This window comes from Gopherus flavomarginatus, chromosome 6 (genome assembly GCF_025201925.1).
Source record: "Gopherus flavomarginatus isolate rGopFla2 chromosome 6, rGopFla2.mat.asm, whole genome shotgun sequence".
Lineage (NCBI taxonomy): Eukaryota > Metazoa > Chordata > Testudines > Testudinidae > Gopherus > Gopherus flavomarginatus.
This window is the reverse complement of record NC_066622.1, coordinates 35,846,325-35,868,104: the sequence shown is the minus strand read 5'-3', so window position 1 is coordinate 35,868,104 and position 21,780 is coordinate 35,846,325. Positions and strand designations below refer to the sequence as shown.

The 21,780-nt window shown below is 41.3% G+C and overlaps 1 protein-coding gene across 4 annotated transcripts in view; it reads left to right on the top strand.

The window, feature by feature from the left end:
- The window catches only part of FBLN2 (fibulin 2), a 192,338-nt gene that overhangs the window by 147,486 nt on the left and 23,072 nt on the right, over window positions 1–21,780 (top strand). For 3 of the 4 annotated variants that reach the window (XM_050957737.1, XM_050957739.1, XM_050957738.1), the window contains exons 7-11: window positions 5,610–5,726; window positions 6,172–6,273; window positions 15,663–15,797; window positions 20,763–20,900; window positions 21,235–21,378. In XM_050957737.1, coding sequence (XP_050813694.1) covers window positions 5,610–5,726; window positions 6,172–6,273; window positions 15,663–15,797; window positions 20,763–20,900; window positions 21,235–21,378 — 636 coding nt within the window. Of the gene's footprint in view, window positions 1–5,609; window positions 5,727–6,171; window positions 6,274–8,579; window positions 8,721–15,662; window positions 15,798–20,762; window positions 20,901–21,234; window positions 21,379–21,780 lie in introns of all 4 variants that reach the window. The other variant, XM_050957740.1, reaches the window with a different exon arrangement.

Genomic DNA, 21,780 nt, shown 5'->3' with positions numbered 1-21,780 from the left:
TTCAAACTGAGGATGTGACTAATTTCTTCATTTCCAAACTCACATGTCCTTAGCAGTTATAATTTCAAATTCTGTTTTTATCATGAATATGATTTTGCAAATTTAGCATTATGACTTCACATAAGAATACAGAAGCAGAAAAGGTTGGAGTGTGAGCAAGAGGAGAAACCTCTTAAAAATGTTCCTGCAACTTTTGAAATGTACATACATTACAGGAAATAATGTGACAAATGTAAAAGTAAATGCAGTTGGGATGACATTTTCAAAAGATCATAAAGGAGGAAGGCACCTTTAGGATCAATTGAAAAAAGTAAAGGATTTGTAATGATCTGCATTTGCAGTGTGTCATGTATCACACGAGGTATTTTGTATGTCATGGCTAGTTTTGCAATTGAAACTAATATTTATTAAGGTCAAACACATGGTAGTGCTTCCTGAACTTGAATTTTCTTTGCAATCATTGACTTCTGTCCAGTGATATAAAATATAACATTACCTAATGCAATGGAAGGCTTGTAAAGAAAGCCTATTGTGTTGTAATTGTTTGGATGTCTAAAGTTCTCTAGTGGCAAGATTTCAAGTCAACTACTCTGAAAAGTTAAAACTTTAGGCTAATGACAAGTGCTTTTAATTTTGACATTCTTTATTTATTTAACGAGCAAAAGAAATGTTGGCATACAATGTTTGCCAAACCTTAGACTCCAAGTACTGTCAGCCAAATTCAAATAGTGAGTTCTTATGATATCATTCTTCACCATGATTTTAAGAAAGTTACATCATTGAGGTATTTTTTGATTATGCTCTTGCTACAGCTGTCGGCTCTTTTGTTTATATTAAATTCTGTGGCAGGAACCTGATATAGAAGTGGTAATAGAAACAGTTCTGTACTTCAGCTTTGCAAAATTTAGTTCACCTTCTTACCTGGATCAAGTTTAACTGTTTGTGTGTTTGATCCTGCTGCCAACACCATCAAAAGCATTTGGTGGTAAATTTTCATGGCAGTTTTGCAAGACTGCTGTACATAAAGCCACATCAGATAAGTGCTGCTGTGTGCAGAATTGATGCTGGGTTCTATTTTTGGGTTTAATTTCGATTCTTTTTTTAAGATCTTGGGTCTGTAAACTTAGATTTAGAAAACTTTTGGGGATGAACTTTCCAGAAATGGTTCATACACTTCATGAGGGTGTTTATGCTGAAGCTGACCACCTGCGACTTTGTGGTCAGTTATCCTGGTAGCTGAAATAATCAAGAGTTTCTCTGCCACTGAGGTGTGAAAACTATCAATGAAACCTTGTGAAAGGGCCATTCTGGTCGTCCAGATAGACCATCTCAAGGACTGAGCTAGAGATTGATCCAGGTGGTACTCGATCTGCAAGGAGGCTGTCTCCCTTTGGGATTTGACTTGATGATAACTTGACAGTGACCACCATAAGATTTATGGTGGTCACTGCTTCTAGTCAGACTGCCAGTAAAGAGAGAACAACATCTCATTGGTGCTTCTAATCCTGGCTGAAGCCTATAGAGTGACAAAGCTCTGTCCTTGTCTCTGTGGGTCCCTCATTTCCTCAGAGGCTCACTGTGATACTTCATGTAGCTCTTCCCTCTCCAGAGGCAAGGGTCACAGCCTACTGAGCCATTTTCATCATAAGCCAGCAAGGGAGGTGAGGAGAAGCTACCTTCCCTTGCACAGTCTCTGTTGTCTCCCAGTCTCAGTGATTAATCAGGGGGCAAAAGGGGGAGTCCAGGCCTGCCCTCTATTCTAGGCTCCAGCCCAGGGACCCTAATAGTATCAGATATGGTTGCTGACTTTTTAGAAACAGGATGCATACAATTCCCTGGGCCACTTCCCCACAGCAGCCCCCACTTCCTCAATATCCACTTCACCCTTATGCCAGGGCCTCCTTCCTTGTGCCTGTTATGGTTTGTACTGCTCAGTCTCTCCAACAGCACGGCTTCCTCCTGCAGCTCCTGACACATGCACCCACCTGACTAACTGGGAGGCTTTTAACTAGTTTCAGCCAGCCCCTGATTGGCTTCAAGTGTCTCAATCAATCTAGCTGTCCTCCCTGCCTTCTGGAAAGATCTTAATAGGCCCCAGGTGTCTTAATTGACCTGGAGCAGCTACCATTTGCTTATCCTAGTAACAGGGATTTATTTAGCCTGTGGCTAATATATCTGTCTCCCATTACTTTACTATAGCCATCTGGCCTTGCCCCATCACATATGGTATATTAGGAAATATGATTGGTGCTGAGCACCCACAATTTGAGTGAAGTTCCTCAGATCAAACCTTAGTGAATATAAATGAGATGCAATGGTGAAAATAGTTGAATGAACTTTTGCTAATGTACTCTAAATCAGTTTGTTTGAAGCTTTCAGTGAAAGTTGGTGGATGGTTCTTTATATTATACAGTAAATAGTTTGCCCATATCTATTCAAGAACAGTAACACATTTAATATGCAAACCACTTCCTTGCCAAATCTTTTTTTCTGGTGCTTTCTATTTTAAAGTGGACTCTTCTTTAAAATGTATGTGATCAAATTCCGTGTCTATTTAACTTATAGTTTTCATCGTAACCAATAAAAATGCCCTGTGAGAAGTAGGAAGTCCTATATTGGCATACCGTTTTCCAGACATCATCATTTCCTCATCAGTGACTTCCTAGATGATTAGAAGGAAGGCTTAAAATAAATTAGATGATATGTAAAATCTACAAAGCACTGTAGTCATTCAGGCTAATGTTTTCAAATGTGTCAATGTGATGTAGGAGCCAAAATCCCATTTTCAAAAGTGACTTAGGCAAATAGGACCAGATTAATGAAGGTATTTAGGTGCCTAAAGATGTAGACAAGAGAAGACCAACGTAGTGGCAGCCATGTCATCACAGGTTGGCCTCAACATTCACAAGGACAAGACCAAGATCCTTAGGATTAACTCCACTAACAATGACCCAGTCACACTGAATGGAAGCCCCCTGGAAGAAGTGCAGTCCTTCACCTACCTAGGTAGCATCATCGACCAGCAGGGTGGCACAGATGCAGATATCAAAGTAAGGATTGGTAAGGCAAGAGCAGCCTTCTTACAGCTCAAGAACATCTGGAGCTCTAGAGAGCTGTCTTTCACAATAAAAATTCAACTGTTCAACTCCAATGTGAAATCAGTCCTACTGTATAGAGCTGAAACTTGGAGGACAACCAAAACAACCATCAGGAAGATCCAGACCTTCATAAATAGCTGCCTCAGAAGGATTCTCCAGATCCGCTGGCCAGACACCATCAGTAACATCCACCTCTTGGAGAGGACCTGTCAACTCCCAGCAGAGGAAGAAATCAGAAGGACAAGGTGGGGCTGGATAGGACATACACTACGCAAGCAGCCAACTAACATCACCAGACAGACACTGCAGTGGAACCCTCAAGGCAAGCGGAAAAGAGGCCATCCAAGAAACACCTGGCGACATGACCTTCAGGCTGATAGCAAAAAAATGGGCTATACCTGGAACCAGTTAGAACGAATGGCCCAGGATAGAGGACTCTGGAGATCTGTTGTTGGCGGCCCATACCCGGATTGGGGTGACGGGCATGAGTGAGTGAGTGAGTGAAAGATGTAGACAGTTGTCTAGGCACTTTTGAAAATTTCACTAGGCACCTATCTGCATTTTTAGGTTCCTAAATACCTTTGAAAATCTGACCCTTAAGATCCTAATTCTCACTGAACATCAATGGAATTTAGGCTCCTAAGGGCTTAAATCACTTCTGAAAATGAGATTAAAGTTTCTAAGTCACTTAGGTGCTTTTGAAAATTTTACCCTCAGTCCAGGATGATATAATCTTCAAGTTCCTAAGGGAAGGCTGGGTCTGCATTAGGCATGCAGTAACATTAGTTCCATATGCTAGTCAATGCTAAAAGAGCCCCGGCTGTGGGACACAGAGATGGTGGAGCTAGGACAGGGCTTCTACACCAATATTCCATTCAGACCGCTGTACTATAAACAAGATTATATAGCTCCTCTCCACGTTTTGCATGAGTTTAGGAAGACTGCTTCGTTGCCCTGCCATGTTGCAATGCACCACCAGATGTCCTGTTGGCTGTCTAATAGCCATGGATGGCATCTTCCTATTTTCTCTTTCTGGCCATAGTATCCGGTGAATATCTCCTCATCCAGCACTACACGTCTTTTTTTCATGCTGGGTAAGGGGAAGATGTAGTGCACGAGGCAAGGGCCTTGCATTATACCTGGCTATGCAGCAAGAAGAGACAGGCATGTAGTTGGATGTCTGGCTAATCTCCATTCTTCCCTGCCATAGCTCTCAGTGCTCCTACTGGAGTTCTTATTCCTCCTGTTTAATATTTCCCCCGACAAGATGTCTAACAGACCTATCATGTTTTAAATGTCTGTCTCCTCTGTCCTCCAATGGACTCTCAGGTATGGATAATCCCACTAAACTCTCTGCAGACCCCTGGCTTTTTTTTCTTTTAATTTACATTTTCCTATTAATACTTTGAAAAAAGAAAATCCCTGTTTTTACAGAGTATTATTCAGTGACGTATTAGTTCAGACAAAACGTTCCTTTTATTTTTCTTAGCTGGGTTACGGTTTACTCTCATGGCAGGAAACTAGCTTCATCAGACACCTCTGTATCTCTTGCTTTATTTTCTGACACTGGGAAATCTAATTGGGACATACCACATGAAGTTTTCCTGTCCTTGCCTCATGCATCTGCACCTTTCATACCTGTGATTTTTAAGGAAAATCCCCATGTAGTAATCCTGGTCAGTCATCTCTCATTGCCATACACCCAGTGAGTTATATTGTGTGCTCAGATATGTGTGTACCATTTCTGCTGAAGCCAGCAGGAGTTGTAAACCTCAGGGCAGAACTGAGCCTTGTTCATCTTAGACACAAAAAGATGACACACACACACAAACTGGATTGCTCCTGTTGATATAATGGAGCGGAGCACTAGTTTAGATCTGCTGTAATTCCATTAAAGGTTTTTTAGAAACTTAAGGGAAATAATAGATGTTAGTCACAGATGTTAGTCACCAAAACTCCCACTTCCCTGTTTTAGATGTTATTCTCTTGCATACTGTGCCTACAACAGTGGACATGTTATTTTCAATTACATTTTAGTAGAATATACGACATATGTTTGAAGACCACGTATACTGATCATGCAGTTTACCCTAGGAATTAAGACAAGAACATTGGCTTTGTGGCAGGGCAGCAATCCAAGGCTTAAATCATAAACTGTTGTGTGTTTAATTAGATTTTGACACCTACAAAAAACATTTTATTTTACTTAGTGGAAGAAATTTACGGCAGGCTACTCTGCCTGCTAATTCTGGAGCATATCCATTTATGCATACAACCCTCTGCATGTGTGTGCTACATGGACAATTGCTTGTACACAATATGTTTTAAGATCACAGATATCAACTCAGCGCCTTCATAAATTTTGCAGTAGAAGTTATGGAATCATCTGAAAATGTATCTATATATATATTATAGAAAGTAGCATAAGTGAATGAAAGGTCCGACTTGTAATCTTTGCTTCTGTCACTTGAGAGATGTGGGTGTAGTATTTGTTTTTGTACATGTTCACAGATATTGATGATGGCCAAAAGACTGACTTAGGAGTGGAAGCCACCATTGCTCCAGAAGCCTCTAATATTCAGCCTGCCACTATTAAGACTTCACAAGTAGAGCAAAATAAGTGCAAAGGTATGTATGACAGACACACTGGAGACATGGATGGTTTATGAATGTTTGCAAGGCTGGAATGAAATTCCAAATCTCCCTTGGCTGATTTCATTTCCGTGCATGTCCACACATAAGTTACCTCTGGTATTAGCCTGGGGAGTTTAGAGGATTGTCAGGAGGAATGTGCTGGGGTAATCTGAGGTTAGACTCTAATTTCAAGGTAATTACACACTTGCTGTTTAGGTTAGTTTAAGCAGAAGAGCAGTGCAGGATAATTTAAGTAACACAGGTAGGAACCACACAGGTGTATTTGAGTATAATAGAAGGATGGTAAGTAATTATTAAGGTTACCAGAAGAGATTATTCATTTACATATTTTATACCTGGGATTATACTTGGGTGAATAAAGCTCTTTAAATGACTTCTGTGTTGAATTTTAAAATGTTTGAAACTTTGCTTTGTCTAGATAATGGCCCCTGCAAGCACATCTGTAATATTGAGGAAGGAAATGCTGTGTGCTCTTGTTTAAGTGGATACGCTCTCATGGCTGATGGCATTTCCTGTGAAGGTGAGTAGATGTTTAAGGTGTTTCCACTGAGATAATAGACTAAAGACACATTATATGGGTTCCATTAGTCTTGGGGGCCTCATGGACATTTCTCTAAGGGCCTATTATTTTTGATATTGCTAACTACAAGTAGTAGTAGAGTCTTAACTTTACTGTACTTAAAACCAGATCGCACTAGAGATGCTAAAAAAGTGTTTGAGCACTTCAGACGTATCACTTACAACATCTGTCAGGTCATATGAAAAATTGCCTGGTTAGCCATTTCCGCTGTGGTGTTTAAAGATGCATTCCTTGACTTTGCGCATGGCAAAGTAGTTAAGATTGGTCAGACCATACCTGTTGGTAAAACATGAGACCTTATTACTATCTCTTTTTCACTAAAATGTAACATTCACCTTTTGCTTTACCTAAGTCTTGTATTGGAGTTGTTCAGGTTGGAGGAGTGGGGCCCGTACATGCCTTGCATGACACTGGAGGGGGGCCTGCAAGCAAAAGCAGTTGGGGCCTGGGCCAGGGGATCTACAACAGCACAAATCCAGTGGCCCTGACATTCTGCAATGAAGTTGTGAAGTGGCAGAGGCTACTGTTCCAGCCTGTGAGCTACCATGGAAGCCAAGAGAGGTTCTGCTCCAAATCTGCATGCTCTCTACAGGTGGAGGAATGAACTCCATCCTTCAAACCAAGTTTGTATGGAAGGGTTATTTTCACTGTGGGGAGTTATATAATAGAAGAGGCATTTGTAAATGACTGAAATGGGTTTTAGAGAAACAAGGTGGGTGAAGTAATATCTTTCATTAGACCAACCTCTGTTGGTGAGAGAGAGAAACTTTTGCAGTAGAGTGGCCCATTAACACCTCTGTAGTCATAGGACAAAAAGAGGGAGATAATGGGTCACAGGTTATTGTAATAAGCCATAAATCAAGTGTCTATGTCCGGTCCATGATTTTTAGGCTTTGTCTACAGTAGCCCTTTTGTCAGTAAAACTTTTGTTGGTCACGAGTGTGAAAAAACACACCCCTGACCAACATAAGCTTCACTGACAAAAGCACCGGTCTGGACAGTGCTGTGTCAGCAGGAGATGCTCTCCACCCCACCTTGGAACCCATATGGGGTATCATCAAACAACTAAAACAATCTGTAACCCACTACCACCCTCTTTTTGTCCTACCAATGCAGAGGTGTTAATAGATCACTCTACCTTGATTGGTCCCTTACAATATGTACCAACTACTTATACTAAACAACCTGTTCCACCTTGCGTTTTGCTGTGATGCTAGGAATTCCTTCCCCAGACCTGAAGAAGAGCTCTGTGTGGATCAAAAGCTTGTCTCTCTCACCAACAGAGATTGGTCCAATAAAAGATATTACCTCACCCACCTTGTCTCGCTGATGTCCTGAGACCAATACAGCTACAACTACAATGCATATGTGAAATGGGTTTTGTCATGGTTGGTGCTGAGCAAATAGTGGGGCTGGGGAAATCTCTGAATATTCACCTGAATCTTTAAATGAATTTTCACTGGTCTTTTTGTGTTTGCTGTACTGGAACACTTGAATGATTTAAATTGCACTGGCATAAATGGCTCAGATCTTCAGATTATATAAATCAGCACAGTTCCTTGGACTTTAAACTATCTGAATAATCTGTCCTAGGTATTTACAAACAGTGAGTTTCAAAAGTCACATCATGATTATTCACAGAATCTGAATTTTAAATGTACATATCTGAATATTCACATGGGAAGTGCTTGCACAGTCCTCCAGTCATGGAATCGACACAATGTTCTGTGTCTTACCTTCCTTATCAATCAATAATAAATATCTGATCAATCATAACTAACCAACAAAGGTCGGATAGCATCTTCTGAACTCACAGAGAACTGTTCCCAATCAATCCACAGGGTTAATATTTTAAAAAACAGATTCTTGAATGCTATTGATTATCAGTTGACTCAGCCTAAGTCAAGGATACCCTAGAAATTCTGAACAAAAACAAGAGGTTAAAATCCTGGGATAAATTATTCCTATGAATCCTTATTTAAATCTAGTCATAATGGAGATCAGCTTGTTTCACCAATGTCAGTGTTGAGATGGGTATCTCTAGGCAACCATGGTAAAATTTGGAATGTTAGTTGTATACTTTGCACTGAACATAATGCTCTGCTTAAATTGTAATATGATGCTAACATGGTAGCTCCAACACACTGTATTTCAATAGCTCCAATGTGAAAGAAATATTGTATCATTTCAGGAACAAAGCTAATAGAATTCTATTTTTCCCTTTTGGTTGCAACATGTTGATATAGACCTGGATGAGTGCCTTACAGGTGCTCACAGTTGTTCCAGAAGCCAATTATGTATGAACACATTGGGATCATTCTACTGTGTCAACCACAGGGTGATCTGTGCAGAGGGCTTTATACTCAACATGCATAGAAAATGTGTTGGTAAGATGATAGGTGTAAGCCATTCACTGAAGCATCATAATTCTTCATGCTGTGCAATGCATTTAAATCATTTGTGCTAAAAGGCTCTCTGGCCATCTTTGCATATGACATTTCAACGTGAGTTAGTAAAAAAACATGTGTACCACTCACTAAGTGATTTTTACCATTGTGTGTTCTTGTGCTGTTTGACTTTTCCCCTAACAATACATTCTCAGGATGCATATTATTCAGCTGGAAAGCCATAAAAGTTCATGCAGTTATGAAAAGCAGATATTCAGTTGACAGTTAAATTGGACTAACATAGCATACAATGGTCTTGCCCTTTCTGGACAGGGTGAATTCTGCTGCTTTAGGTTTGGGGCTTTGGCACAAGAGCTTGATAAATTTATCTCATGAAATGTGTGAAAATCCAGGCAACAAAGCTTCTGTAGAAAATGCATTCTGAAACAATGGAATTTTTGATACTCAGATTAACCCACAGATCTTCCACCGATATTGTAAGAATAAAAGACAGATACTTCAACAACATCACTGGTTTATAGTCTTCAGTGGAACAATAATCAGTTTTCACCACTATTCTGTCATTTATTCAGGTTTTACTTGCTTATGAAAGGCTATGGCCTGCATTTTAAAAAATGACTTGATTTTCATATACCAAACTAGAGACATCTCAGAGGCCTAATTTTCAGAAATGTTGTGCACTCAGCCTCTGCAAATTAGACCCTCTTAAGGTGTCTAGAGTTAGGCATCCAAAAATTGAAGCCCTGGAAATCACTAATGATGCTTGAAAATCATTGGTTTCAGAGTAGCAGCCGTGTTAGCCTGTATCCACAAAAAGAACAGGAGTACTTGTGGCACCTTAGAGACCAACAAATGTATTTGAAAATCACTGCCACCTGTGACTATAATATCACTTGTAGACATGTCATTATTTTCCTTCTCTCTCCCCTTCCTTGACTGCCCTGTAATCTTGTTTGTAGCGTCATGTACTGAATCAGGTTCAACCTTGCAGCATCACAGATTGCTGTTTTCCTTTCCTCTAGTGCTTGGTGATCTCATTTTATTACTGAGCAGGCAGGAAAATGACCCCAATAATAACCATGTCAAAGTTCAGAACAGGAATGCAAACAAATCTACTTCCATCCTGGCTTTTCAAATGTTCAGATATGGATTTTTTTTAATACTCATTTATTTATCTAAATATAATAATAGTTTCGATTAAATAATGAAATGATTAGCACAACATCACTGGGAAGGAAGGATATTTTAGGGTTAAAACCCAGAACTGTGAGGCAGATGTTCTGTGCTTCACCAAGGAAAAACTCATTTGTGAAGCAAAAAAAAAACTTCCCTTGTTCCCTGGCTAAATAATTAAGTGCTGTATTTCTCTGCTACAGTTCAGATAGCTACAAGTAACATGGTTAAAGAGACAAGGAAGTTTTGAGACTAGTGAAACTTTGAATAGGTACACATTGAATATCTGCTTCCTGGACTTGCACAAATCTTTACTGTACATGCAGAGAGAACATTTGCCATATTTAATATTTTTTCTAACTTTTCTAGTCAAACAGAAAAGCCACAAATATATTGTGGTTTCTAATTCGTTGAGCTGCCATTTCAGCCTTTCGCTACTGCCATGTTTGCCTAAAGAATCCTTTGCAAGCTAACTGCTTTTGTATTCCAACATGAACTATTTGGGACAAATGAAGCGTATATTTAATACTGTGTCTGATAATTGTTTTAATTTTTTTTAATGTCAATATGTATGTATATAGTGACCAGACAGCAAATGTGAAAATTAGGACAGGGGGTTGGGGGAGGGGGTAATAGGAGCCTATATAAGAAAAAGATCCAAAAATTGGGACTGTCCCTATAAAATCAAGACATATGGTCACCCTATATGTATATCTGTACACTACAATAGAACAGCCACTAGATTTTCTCTTGAATTTCCTTGAGTCACATTGTAGATTAAAATTCCAGGTGCCTTCAAGAGCAGATTTCCAAAATTCTTGAAAGTCAGTCAGGAACAGAAAGAGTCACCAGCTGTTTAAACAGCATGCAAACACCTCCTCTGTGAAGCTTGTTTGAATGCATATTATAATTTCTTTACTCTTGAAAGCTCCATGTTTACCAAAGATAAGAATCAGGTGGTGAGATCGGTTTTTAATGGGGTTGTTTCTATTGGCAGTTTAAAGTCTGATTCATCTCTCACACACACACACACACACAAAAACCCAACCCCAACTAAACTGAACAAACAAACCCAAAAAAATCAGCTATGAGGTCTTTGCCAATATCACTATGCAGCTAATGCAGCTTCTGGGACACAAGAAACAAACACAGTAGTTCCAGGGAAAAAATAAGTGTTTGTCCTATGACCACGTTATTCCAGATTTTACTGACCTGCAGTAAAGGATGATGAGATTAGCTGCACACACAACTTTGCATAAAGCTTCAATTTATGCAAGAGTGTTTTGACTGATAACAAGAATACTGAACTGTTATTGGTGGCAATGCAAACCACTTTTCTGTTCTTAGCCCACAAACACATTTCAACAATGCTGTGGATCTCTGAAAGAGCAAATAAATAACTCTGTCATTCTAATCTGTGATATCTTTCCAAAGTATTTTTCTCGCTTTATTTGCAACTCTCTCTTTCTCCCTTATTCTTGTGGCAGTGAGGTTTTTCCCCCTCCTCCTGTTTTTCTGACAGCTACTGACTTAAGCTGAGTCAATATTTAGTCCAACAGCAGGAATTAATTTTATTTGATTAGTGAAAACCTGGCTCAGATTTTCTGGTGCTAGGTCAAGCACCTTACAGAGGTGATGAGTGGTTCTCAAAGTATTGAGGAGAGCAGGGTTATCAACCACCCCTAATTTTATAGATAATCCATAAAGGAGGAGAGATTGGCCTGGTCTAAAGAATATATTAGGCAAGATCCTTGTGACCATTCCATCTGTTTTGCATCATTCTGGTAGCAGCAACCAGTGTTAAAGCTGTCTTAATTGTCCCCTGGAGGATTCCCCCAGAGTAAGTGAATGTTTGGGTGGTACAGAACCACCACAGCAGCTCTGTTTCTAGCCCTGGTGCCAGAGGGCATATCTGCAGGAATAGCAGGGCAGGTGCGTGGTCAGGGCATACCTATGCCAACAAGCCCAAAATGCCAGAATGACTTGGGAATTCTGAGGTGTCTCTAGTTAATGCCAGCATTCTGGGCCTGTGCAAGTTGGTCTCAGGATTCAGAAGCAACAAACAGACTACCCATCACTACCCCTTCCCCGCTCTGTGTTTGCATGAAGTGTAGCACAGCTGTTTTTCTGCAACTCCCATTAGTATGTGGGGCCTGATCCCTCTCCGTTCCCATGCAAGCGAGATGAACAGATAGGACCTTGTTTGTTGAGCAGAGTGAAGGATGACAATTCTGTTTTATGACCTCTCTCATGGTTTTGAATTTTTTATTCTACATCAGAACAAAACCCAACATTGTAAACATATTTGCAAAAACAGAATTTTCTGAATGTTGTGGGCACTCTGTAACCTGGTAGTTAGCAGTCTGGCTTGGGATGTGGGAAATCCAGTTCAAGACCCTGCTTGGTCAGATTCAGAGCAGAGTATTTTATGCCAGATCATGCTGAGCAGGGATTACCCTGGCTTTCCTACATCCCAGGCCAGGGACCTAACCACCAGACTGTAGAGCATAAGTATCTCTCTTAAAACAAACAAAACAACTTTTGATGAAGACTTGATCAAAATCAAAATGTCTCTGCAAAATATTTTGGCTTCAACAAAATTTCATTTAATTGGCAATATTCCAGCGAGCTCCACTTGTTTGTCCAGGGCAGGGCCCCCCAGGGGGTGGGCAAGTGGGGCAATTTGCCCTGGGCCTCGCAGGGGCCCTCACGAGAGTTTTTCAGGGTCCCTGGAGGCAGGGTCCTTCACTCACTCCGGGGGCCCCGGAAAACTCTCACGGGGCCAAGGCCCCCAGAGCTTCTTGCGCTCCAGGTCTTTGGCGGTAATTCGGCGGCGGGAGGTCCTTCCACTCCGGGACCCGCTGCCGAAGTGCCATGAAGACCCACGGCGGGGGTCCTTCCGCCTTAGGACCTGCTGCTGAAATATCGGGTCTTCGGCAGCAGTTTGGCAGCAGGGGGCCCCAGCCGCCAAAGACCCCAGACATCCTGAAATCCTCTAGGCGGCCCTGGTCCAGAGTTGAGGAATTTTTTTTAAAAAAATTAATTTGGAAAAAATGGGGGAGGGGGAAATAATATTTTGCAAAACACTTTTTGGCAGAGCCCATCTAACCCTTTCCTCAGAGGAGTGACACCTGCTAACTGTGTGGAGTGTTTCAAACATTGCCCACCTGCTACTTTGACATTTTTGTCCTTTAACAATGTGTTCAGAAGTAGCTACGGTCACATGATACAGTATGATATCATCTAATGTGTTTATGAGAGAACGTTTTCTTTGTCTCAGAGAAACTGTAGCAAGTTAAGGGCCCAGATCCAGAGCTCATTGAATGGAAAGAGTGATTGGATTTGTCCCTAGGCGTTACATGCCATAAATGGCTGTTCATGGGAATAGTTGTTTAAAATTTAAACATCATATCAAATCCATTCAAGTTTTGGTTTTTTTTAAATGAAGTTTTGTGAAAATATTGAAGCCTGTCAATGAAGTGCACATAGGAAATAACTCTGTAAACCATGCAAGCTTGATGGACCTAATCCTGCAATCCGATTGTATGCTGAAGTTGCATTGAGCTCAGAGGAAATTCTGCATGCAGAGAGCTTGCAGGATTGTCAAAAGGGTGCCCAGTTGATGGTACATAACTGCAGATGCATTGTTAGGGACTGATCTCACTTTGGAAAGTCAGCATGAAGCACTTGAAGAACAACAAATAAAAACATAAGAAACAAACAGAGAAACTCCAGTGAAACTAAAGCCCTGCTCCTGCACAAACTTACACATGACTAACCTTATGCACATGAACAGTTCCACTGGGGCTGTTCACAGGTGTAAAGCTACTGTGACAAAGTTCCTCCTCTACCTTAGTTGGTCCTGCGCTTATTGGCGGATTTGTTCACCTCAGTGATCTTCCCCTCTTGTGGAACCCACAGTCTGGGTCAGCTCCTCCTATGTCTGATCAGGAGTTGGGAGGTTTGGGGGGAACCGGGCCCGCCCTCTACTCCAGGTTCCAGCCCAGGGCCCTGTGGATCACAGCTGTCTATAGTACCTCCTGTACTAGCTGCATGACAGCTACAACTCCCTGGGCTACTTCCACATAGCTTCTTCCAAACACCTTCTTTATCCTCACCACAGGACCTTCCTCCTGGTGTCTGATAACGCTTGTCCTCCTCAATCCTCCAGCAGTTCCCTCTCAGCTTCTTGCTCCCAGCTCCTCTCACACGCTCCTTCTCCTCTGGCTCCTCCCTGCCTGACTGCAGTGAGCTCCTTTTTAAACCCAGGTGCCCTGATTAGCCTGCCTTGATTGGCTGCAGGTGTTCTAATTAAGGTAGCTATCTCTACTGCCTTCTAGAAAGATCTTAATTGGCCCCAGGTGCCTTGATTAACCTGGAGCAACTGCCATTTGGTTACCAGGGTACTAGAGATTTGTTTAGCCTGGGGCTAATATGCCTGTTTCTCAGTACTTTACTGTAGCCATCTGGCCTTGCCCCATCACACTACGAACAAGTGTGTGAAAGATTGGTGTCTAAAATTTTGTCTGTGTCCCTCTTCCGCTGCTACCAGAAAAATCAGCTGTATAAATTTTGTAATATCTGCTCAGGTTTTGGAGCTTTGCAAGATGGTGGTGTGACCCATGCTGTACATATCTGGGAACCAGGCTCTTTCACCTGAATTTTTGAGTCTTCATTAATACAGCGCTAGTTCTGTTGCATGGTGTGAAAATAGCTGTGGGCAGAGAAGCATGGTGACTGACTGTAGCTGATGTGTTCATATTCCTGTTTCATGCAACTTTTAATTGACTTCATAGTTTTAACTAGAACTGTGTGAATGTTTAACATCTCGGGGGGAATTTTGCATGAAGATTTTCTTCCTTTGTCTTTCCATTCCATTTTGTTACTTTGGACTGTCTTTTCTTCATGAAATTTCCAATTTTCACTTTTAACATATTCAGAAATCAATATGCATGTTTTTCAGTCTGAATAGATTTCCATTGAAAATATGTCAAAATTTATCTGTTCGGAGGTTGCATTTTTCTTTCCAAAATAGGTACCTTTTTAACTTGAAATGACCCAACATTTAAGTGAAAGCATGACATTTTCCTGTTTTATACTTCCTCCTCATGAAGACTGATCACTTGAAATTAAATTTTAAAAGCTTTATTTCAGTCTTTTGGAGTCTTCTCTTCCCCGTCCCATATTTTCACAAGATTCTTGTTTATAAAAAGTGTTCAACTTCAATAGGAAAGATCCCCTGTTGAATGTAACTCCATTAGCAATGTGAATAACCTCAAAACACAGTCCCTGCTACATGCATGCAGCTGTGGTATATTTGGCATAAAGCAGTAGGATTGATAACCTGAGCTTTGAAAAGCCTTTAATGAGCATGAAGTCTGAATCCTTTCTTGTTCTGTTAGACAGGGGTTTCAAGCCATTAAATGTGAAGTTCATTATCTAACCTCTACCGTCTTTGCTATCTAATCAGTTCTGTCCACCCCATGTCCTTGATGAACACATCACTCACTGTGAATTCAAAAGGGAAATAAAAAAGCTACCTCTAATTTTCCTGAGCTGCTCTACAGCAACAGGAAACCCTAACATAAAATGTCCTCAGTCAAAATACTGGAGCACAGTGCTACGTAAACTTGCTTTTGGAAGAAAAGTTTTTAAATGAGCCTTTGAGCCTTTCCTAAAGAGAGCAGGAAAAGGCAGCTTTCTTGGTGTATGTGAGACTCTGAATGATCTAACTGCTTCTTCTTGTAGATATTAATGAATGCGTCACAGAAGCGCACACCTGTAAGCGAGGAGAACACTGTATTAACACAGTTGGATCATTTACGTGTCTCCAAGAACTCAACTGTCAGCCAGGCTATGAATTTAAGGATGGCGAATGTGTTGGTAAGGCAAGCACTTTTCAGTCTTTCGTTATGTTTGCTGCTTAACTCTTCTCATGTAAGACCAGGGCTTCATGCCCTGACTGAGGTTATCAGAATCTGGCTGGTGGATATTTATTTTTTGGCATCTGCTTATCTTTTGTAAGCTGCTAATGTCTAATTAGTTGTAATTATTCGAAGGGGAGAAAAGGAGGGGGGGTATGAATAATTTTTATGGTTGCTGCTTAATGTTAAATAGATGAGAGAGAAACAGATCACCAAAAGATTGGCTTTACCTGCCTCTTTGACATAAACAATTTCCCAAAACGCTTTGGGTTTTTTTAAACTGCTGTTCCTAAAACAGTTTCATCCCATGGTTTGTAATGGAAATATTGCTGGATTGCCCCATAGTCTGGGGTCCTTGTTGTATCCTCCCACAGGAAAATCTCTGGGAGGAGGATGGGAAGGAAAACACAGTGAGCGAAATTTTTCCAGGGGTGTGGGTGGGACGGGGCAGGGTTAATTACACCCCCAAAGACATTGATGGTCAGACCACATCTTACAGATCCCCTAAGATGCATAGGGTGTCTGTGCGCTAACTGCTAGTCCCCTATGGCTCTCCAGTGGAACCAGATTAATAGGGACTTCTCAGCTGAAGGCTACCTCTGGCTGGCATCTCCAAGAAAGTGCAGTCCCCAACACTCAGGGGGCTCCAGAAGAAACTTAATATCTTAACTGAGGAGTTGATAGAACTGTGGAAGGGATTTAAAACCTCATGGTTCAAGGCTTAAGCAAGCCTCTGTTAGGGATCAGGATGAGTCTTCCATGGGGAAAGATTATCCCACTTCTGCCTACTGTGGGGTTCTAGCACTTTTCTCTGACGTATCTTGTGCTGGTCACAGTCAGAGACAGGATACTGGACTAGATGGACCATGAGCCTGATCCAGTATGTCAGTTCTGATGTTAATGCAGCCTCTGGCTGTATTCAGTTTTTTTGGAGCATTTTCCATGGGGATGAGAATGATTCGGGTTCTTTTCCTTCCCGCTCCTTGTCCAACCCTATATATGGCAGCCCATATGGAAGCTCCACTAGAGGCCAAGGTCAATGGAGACAGTGCAGTACAGGTGGCTGGTGTGTGTGTGTGTGTGTGTGTGTGTGTGTGTGTGTGTGTGTGTGTGTGTGTGTGTGTGTGAGAGAGAGAGAGAGAGATGTGGGGGATCCCTCTCTTCTCAATGCAAGAAGGTAGGAGTTGTGTCCCCACCAGTGTTCCCTCTAATTTTTCCCCCACATGTGAGGAATGAATTTTGTTATGTACACCAATATGGAGGTGATTTGTGACACATCATCTTCATATCAGTGCACATAACAAAATTCATGGGGTGGGGAGGGGCTGAGAGGTTCAGAGTGTAGGGGGCGCTCAGGGCTGGGGCAGAGGGTTGAGGTGTAGGGGTGTGAGGGCTCTGGGGTGGGGCAGGGGATGAGGGGCTCAGGGCTGGGGCAGAGGGTTGGGGTGCCAGCTCTGGGGGTGAGGCTGGAGATGAGGGGCTCAGGGTTGAGGCAGAGAGTTGGGGTGAGGGTGAGGGCCCTGGCTGGGGGGGTGCAGGCTCTGGGGTGGGGATGAGGGATTTGGGGTGCAGGCTGCCCCAAGGCTATGGCAGGGAGTGAGGACTCCCTGCAGCAGCACCTGGGCTTGCGAGGAGAGGCGCCTGTCCCCGCTGTGGCAGCTCTGGGGTTGGGGCCTGTCATAAACAGATAACTAAGGGTTAATGTCTCTTTCACCTAAAAAAAAAAGTAACCTGAAGCACCTGACCAGAGGACCAATCAGGAAACCAGACTTTTTCAGATCTGGGTGGAGGGAAGTTTGTGTCTGAGTTCTTTGTCTTCTGCCTGTACTCTCTTGGCTATGAGAAGTGATTTTTTCTGTCTCCTGCCTTTCTAATCTTCTGTTTCCCAGTTGTAAGTACAAAAGATCAGATAGTGATTTATGTGGTTTTTTGTATTTACATGTCTATAGTTGCTGGAGTGTTTTGAATTGCATTCTTTTTGAATAAGGCTGTTTATTCAATATTCTTTTAAGCAATTGACCCTGTATTTGTCACTTTAATACAGAGAGACCATTTTTATGTATTTTTCTTTCTTTTTATATAAAGCTTTCTTTTTAAGACCTGTTGGAGTTTTTCTTTAGTGGGGAACTCCAGGGAATTGAGTCTGTGCTCACCAGGGAATTGGTGGGAGGAAAAAGTCAGGGGGAAATCTGTGTGTGTTAGATTTACTAGCCTGACTTTGCATTCCCTCTTGGTGAGGGGGGAAGAGAGATTAGCTCTCGGTACTTCTGTTTTCCAAAGCTGGAAATGGGGGAGGGTGGAATCCCTCTGTTTAGATTCACGGAGCTTGCTTCTGTGTGTCTCTCCAGGAACACCTGGAGGGGGGAAGGGAAAAGGTTTATTTCCTTTTGTTGTGAGACGCAAGGGATTTGGGTCTTGGGGTCCCCAGGGAAGGTTTTTTGGGGGACCAGAGTGCCCCAAAACACTCTAATTTTTTGGGTGATGGCAGCTTTACCAGGTCCAAGCTGGTAACTAAGCTTGGAGGTTTTCATGCTAACCCCCATATTTTGGACGCTAAGGTCCAAATCTGGGACTAGGTTTATGATAGGGCCATGGTATAGATGCCTCTCCCACAGATGCAGCATGTCTGGGGCTGGGTTTGGGCTGGGGGAGGGGCGCCCCTCTCCTGGTCTTGGCACGTTAGGGGCAGGGCTAGGTTGGGGCTGGGAGAGGGGCACCTCTCCCCCAGCCACGGCAGGTCCTGGCCGAGTGGTTCCCTGAGTGCTTGGACCACACTTAATAGGCTGGCTTACAGGGAACTTAGGTCCCCACTCCATTTTTACTCCTGCAATTTCCCAATGACTTGAGTAGCAGCTGGTCTTAGTATAGACCTGAGAATTTGGCACATAGCAAACATTTTAAGTGAGTAGTTACTGAATTCCTGCCCTGTAAGTGAACCAGATATTTAACTGTAGGTAGCATATGTTTGAAAAGACTTAATAAGGGCTAGATTGTGGAGTCCTTGCTCACCTCGAGGGAGCCTGTTTGGTCCTAGCATTTATTAGCCTTATAAATGAGTTACTATTTATTTATATGACTTCTTAATGGTTTATAGAATATATAAAGCAGGTTTTTAAGTGGCCCTTTAAATGTGACCCCCAAAGGCTAAAATTTCAGCATCTCTGTAAGAATTAATGTCTAGATGGGGTGTAGGCAACCTATGGCACACATGCCAAAGGCGGCACGTGAGCTGATTTTCAGTGGAGCTCACACTGCCCGGCTCCTGGCCACCGGTCCAGAGGGCTCTGGATTTTAATTTAATTTTAAATGAAGCTTCTTAAACATTTTAAAAACCTTATTTACTTTACATACAAGAATAGTTTAGTTATATATTATAGACTTATAGAAAGAGACTTTCTAAAAATGTTAAAATGTATTACTGGCACACGAAACCTTAAATTAGAGTGAATCAATGAAGACTCGGCACACCACTTCTGAAAGGTTGCCAACTGCTGGTCTAGATATTGCTAAAACTACTTTGTTTTGGCAGTTAGTTTTATGCTATGAGATACTGAGTCTCCATTGTTTTTTTTGATACCTCATCTTCTCTCCATGGTAGAAAAACTTGACAACACAGTAGCTTCTGGAAGATTGACAACTTTAACATGTGAGAGAGACAAGATGGTATGGTAATGCTTTTTATTGAACCAACTTCTGTTGGTGTAAGGTACAGAATTTCTAGCTACACAGAGCCCTTCTTCAGGTCTGGGGAAGGATCTGAAGAATAGCTCTGTGTAGTTTGAAAGCTTGTACCTTCCACCAACAGAAGTTGGTCCAGTAAAAGATATTGCCTCACCCTCATATCCTGTGATAAACACAGCTACATCAACACTGCAAACAACTTTAACATACATCTCTTGCTGATACTTACAGCTGGGGGAATGCCTCCAAAGGTTCTGAAGGCTTTCTCCTACTTAAAACATGGATTTTGTGTTTGTGCCTCTTTTTGCGCTTTCCTGGCACTATTCTAGCAAACGAGTTCACCAATAGGAATCTTCACAGAAACAGCAAATTATAAGCTAATATTAGAAAATACTCACCAAAAATGAGTTTTGAGCTTGTAAATGTGAGTGTTTACACCAGAAACCTCATTATACTCATCCAGTCAGGGAAATGAAACAATGCCATGAGATCTCTATCCAGTTAAAACTGACCAACACAGCTTGAATTTTGAAGATTGAAATCTCACAATAAACTGCTAATAAACAGACCAGAAGTTAAATGTGGAAACTATTTGGCAAATCACGTCAGATAAGTAATAAATTGGAGAAAATTGTTAGCTGCTCATAGACCGCAAAAGTCAGCAATAAATTATTGGCTATTTCTTATTTGTTCAGTTGTGTCACATACACACTCTCTCTTTCTCTCTCTCACACACATGCACGCACACTGCAATCCTGCCAATGAAGTCAATGGGAGTTTTGCCGCTGACTTCAGAAGTGTCAAGATTTTAGCTATAGTTTTTATTCTGTAAGAAGCAGAATGTCCATCTTGCTTTAGAAATGGAGCTACTAGTCAACACAAAACATACACTACATAGTGTTTCTGTGGGTCTCTTGGACCCCGATCCTGAAATTTGGATCTACACTGGTGACTTCAGTGGGACTCTGGAGATCGTGGGGCCTACCTGCATAGATCTCATTGCAGAAATGGAGCCTAAAAAAAATGCAGCTGCAAGATTCTGAAGCCTATCCATGGGCAGGAACAAACAACTGTGCTCACTGATTTTACAAGCACATTTTTAGAGGCCTTTTGAAAATCTGATACTTCATAACCACATTTCTGAAAAAGAGAAAAAAAGGAAATGAGTTACAAATTATTTAATAGGATTAGAAAAAAATATGGCAGAATTGATCACATATTGTTTCTTTATCTTTATTAATAGACATTGATGAATGTGTGAGAGGAACTCATAGTTGTCAAGTAAACTTTGTATGTCAGAATACAAAGGGATCATTCTATTGTGAATCAAAGCAGCGATGCATGGAAGGATTTTTACAAGACCCGGAGGGCAATTGTGTCGGTAAGTGTGATTACAGCAATACGTTTCTAATGTGTGCAGTAGCACTGAATAGACTCCTAATACTGTTACACTGTTCAGTGGCTGTACGTTGGTCATGTTTGATGTTCTTTAAATTTTCACTGAATTTTGCCCAAATGTTGCTGCTCTTTAAAAATGTTATATATTGGCTTTGCTTACTGTGAAGTTTTAAAATGCAGTCATAACTGATTCTCATCAGCCCCTACATAGATTGCATAATAAATCATAATCAAAATGAGGGAAAAGAAGTGACAGTTGGAACAGAAAGAAGCAGATTCATTGAATAGCTAATACTAATACACTTTCTCTTCCGCAGATATTAATGAATGCACTTCACTTCCTGAGCCATGTAAGCCTGGATTCAACTGTATCAATACTGTTGGATCATACACTTGTCAGAGAAACCTGTTAATGTGCAGCAGAGGCTATCATTCCAGTGAGGATGGATCTCGATGTATCGGTAAGGATCAGACTCCCATCTGCAATTGGGTGCTCTGCTAGAGGAAAAAGCTTATTTCAGTTCCAAAATAGTTTTAGAAAACTTTCAATTGTTATAACTGCATTCCAGGAGTAGGAGAGTTTAAAGATTGACTTGATGATGATGTGTTCAGTGCTTACTATGTTATGTTATATTATGTCAGGGGTCAGCAACCTTTCAGAAGTGGTGTGCCGAGTCTTCATTGATTCACTCTAATTTAAGGTTTCGCGTGCCAGTAATACATTGTAATGTTTTTAGAAGATCTCTTTCTATAAGTCTATAATATATAACTAAATTATTGTTGTATGTAAAATAAATAAGGTTTTTAAAATGTTTAAGAAACTTCATTTAAAATTAAATTAAAATGCAGAGCCCCCCGGACCG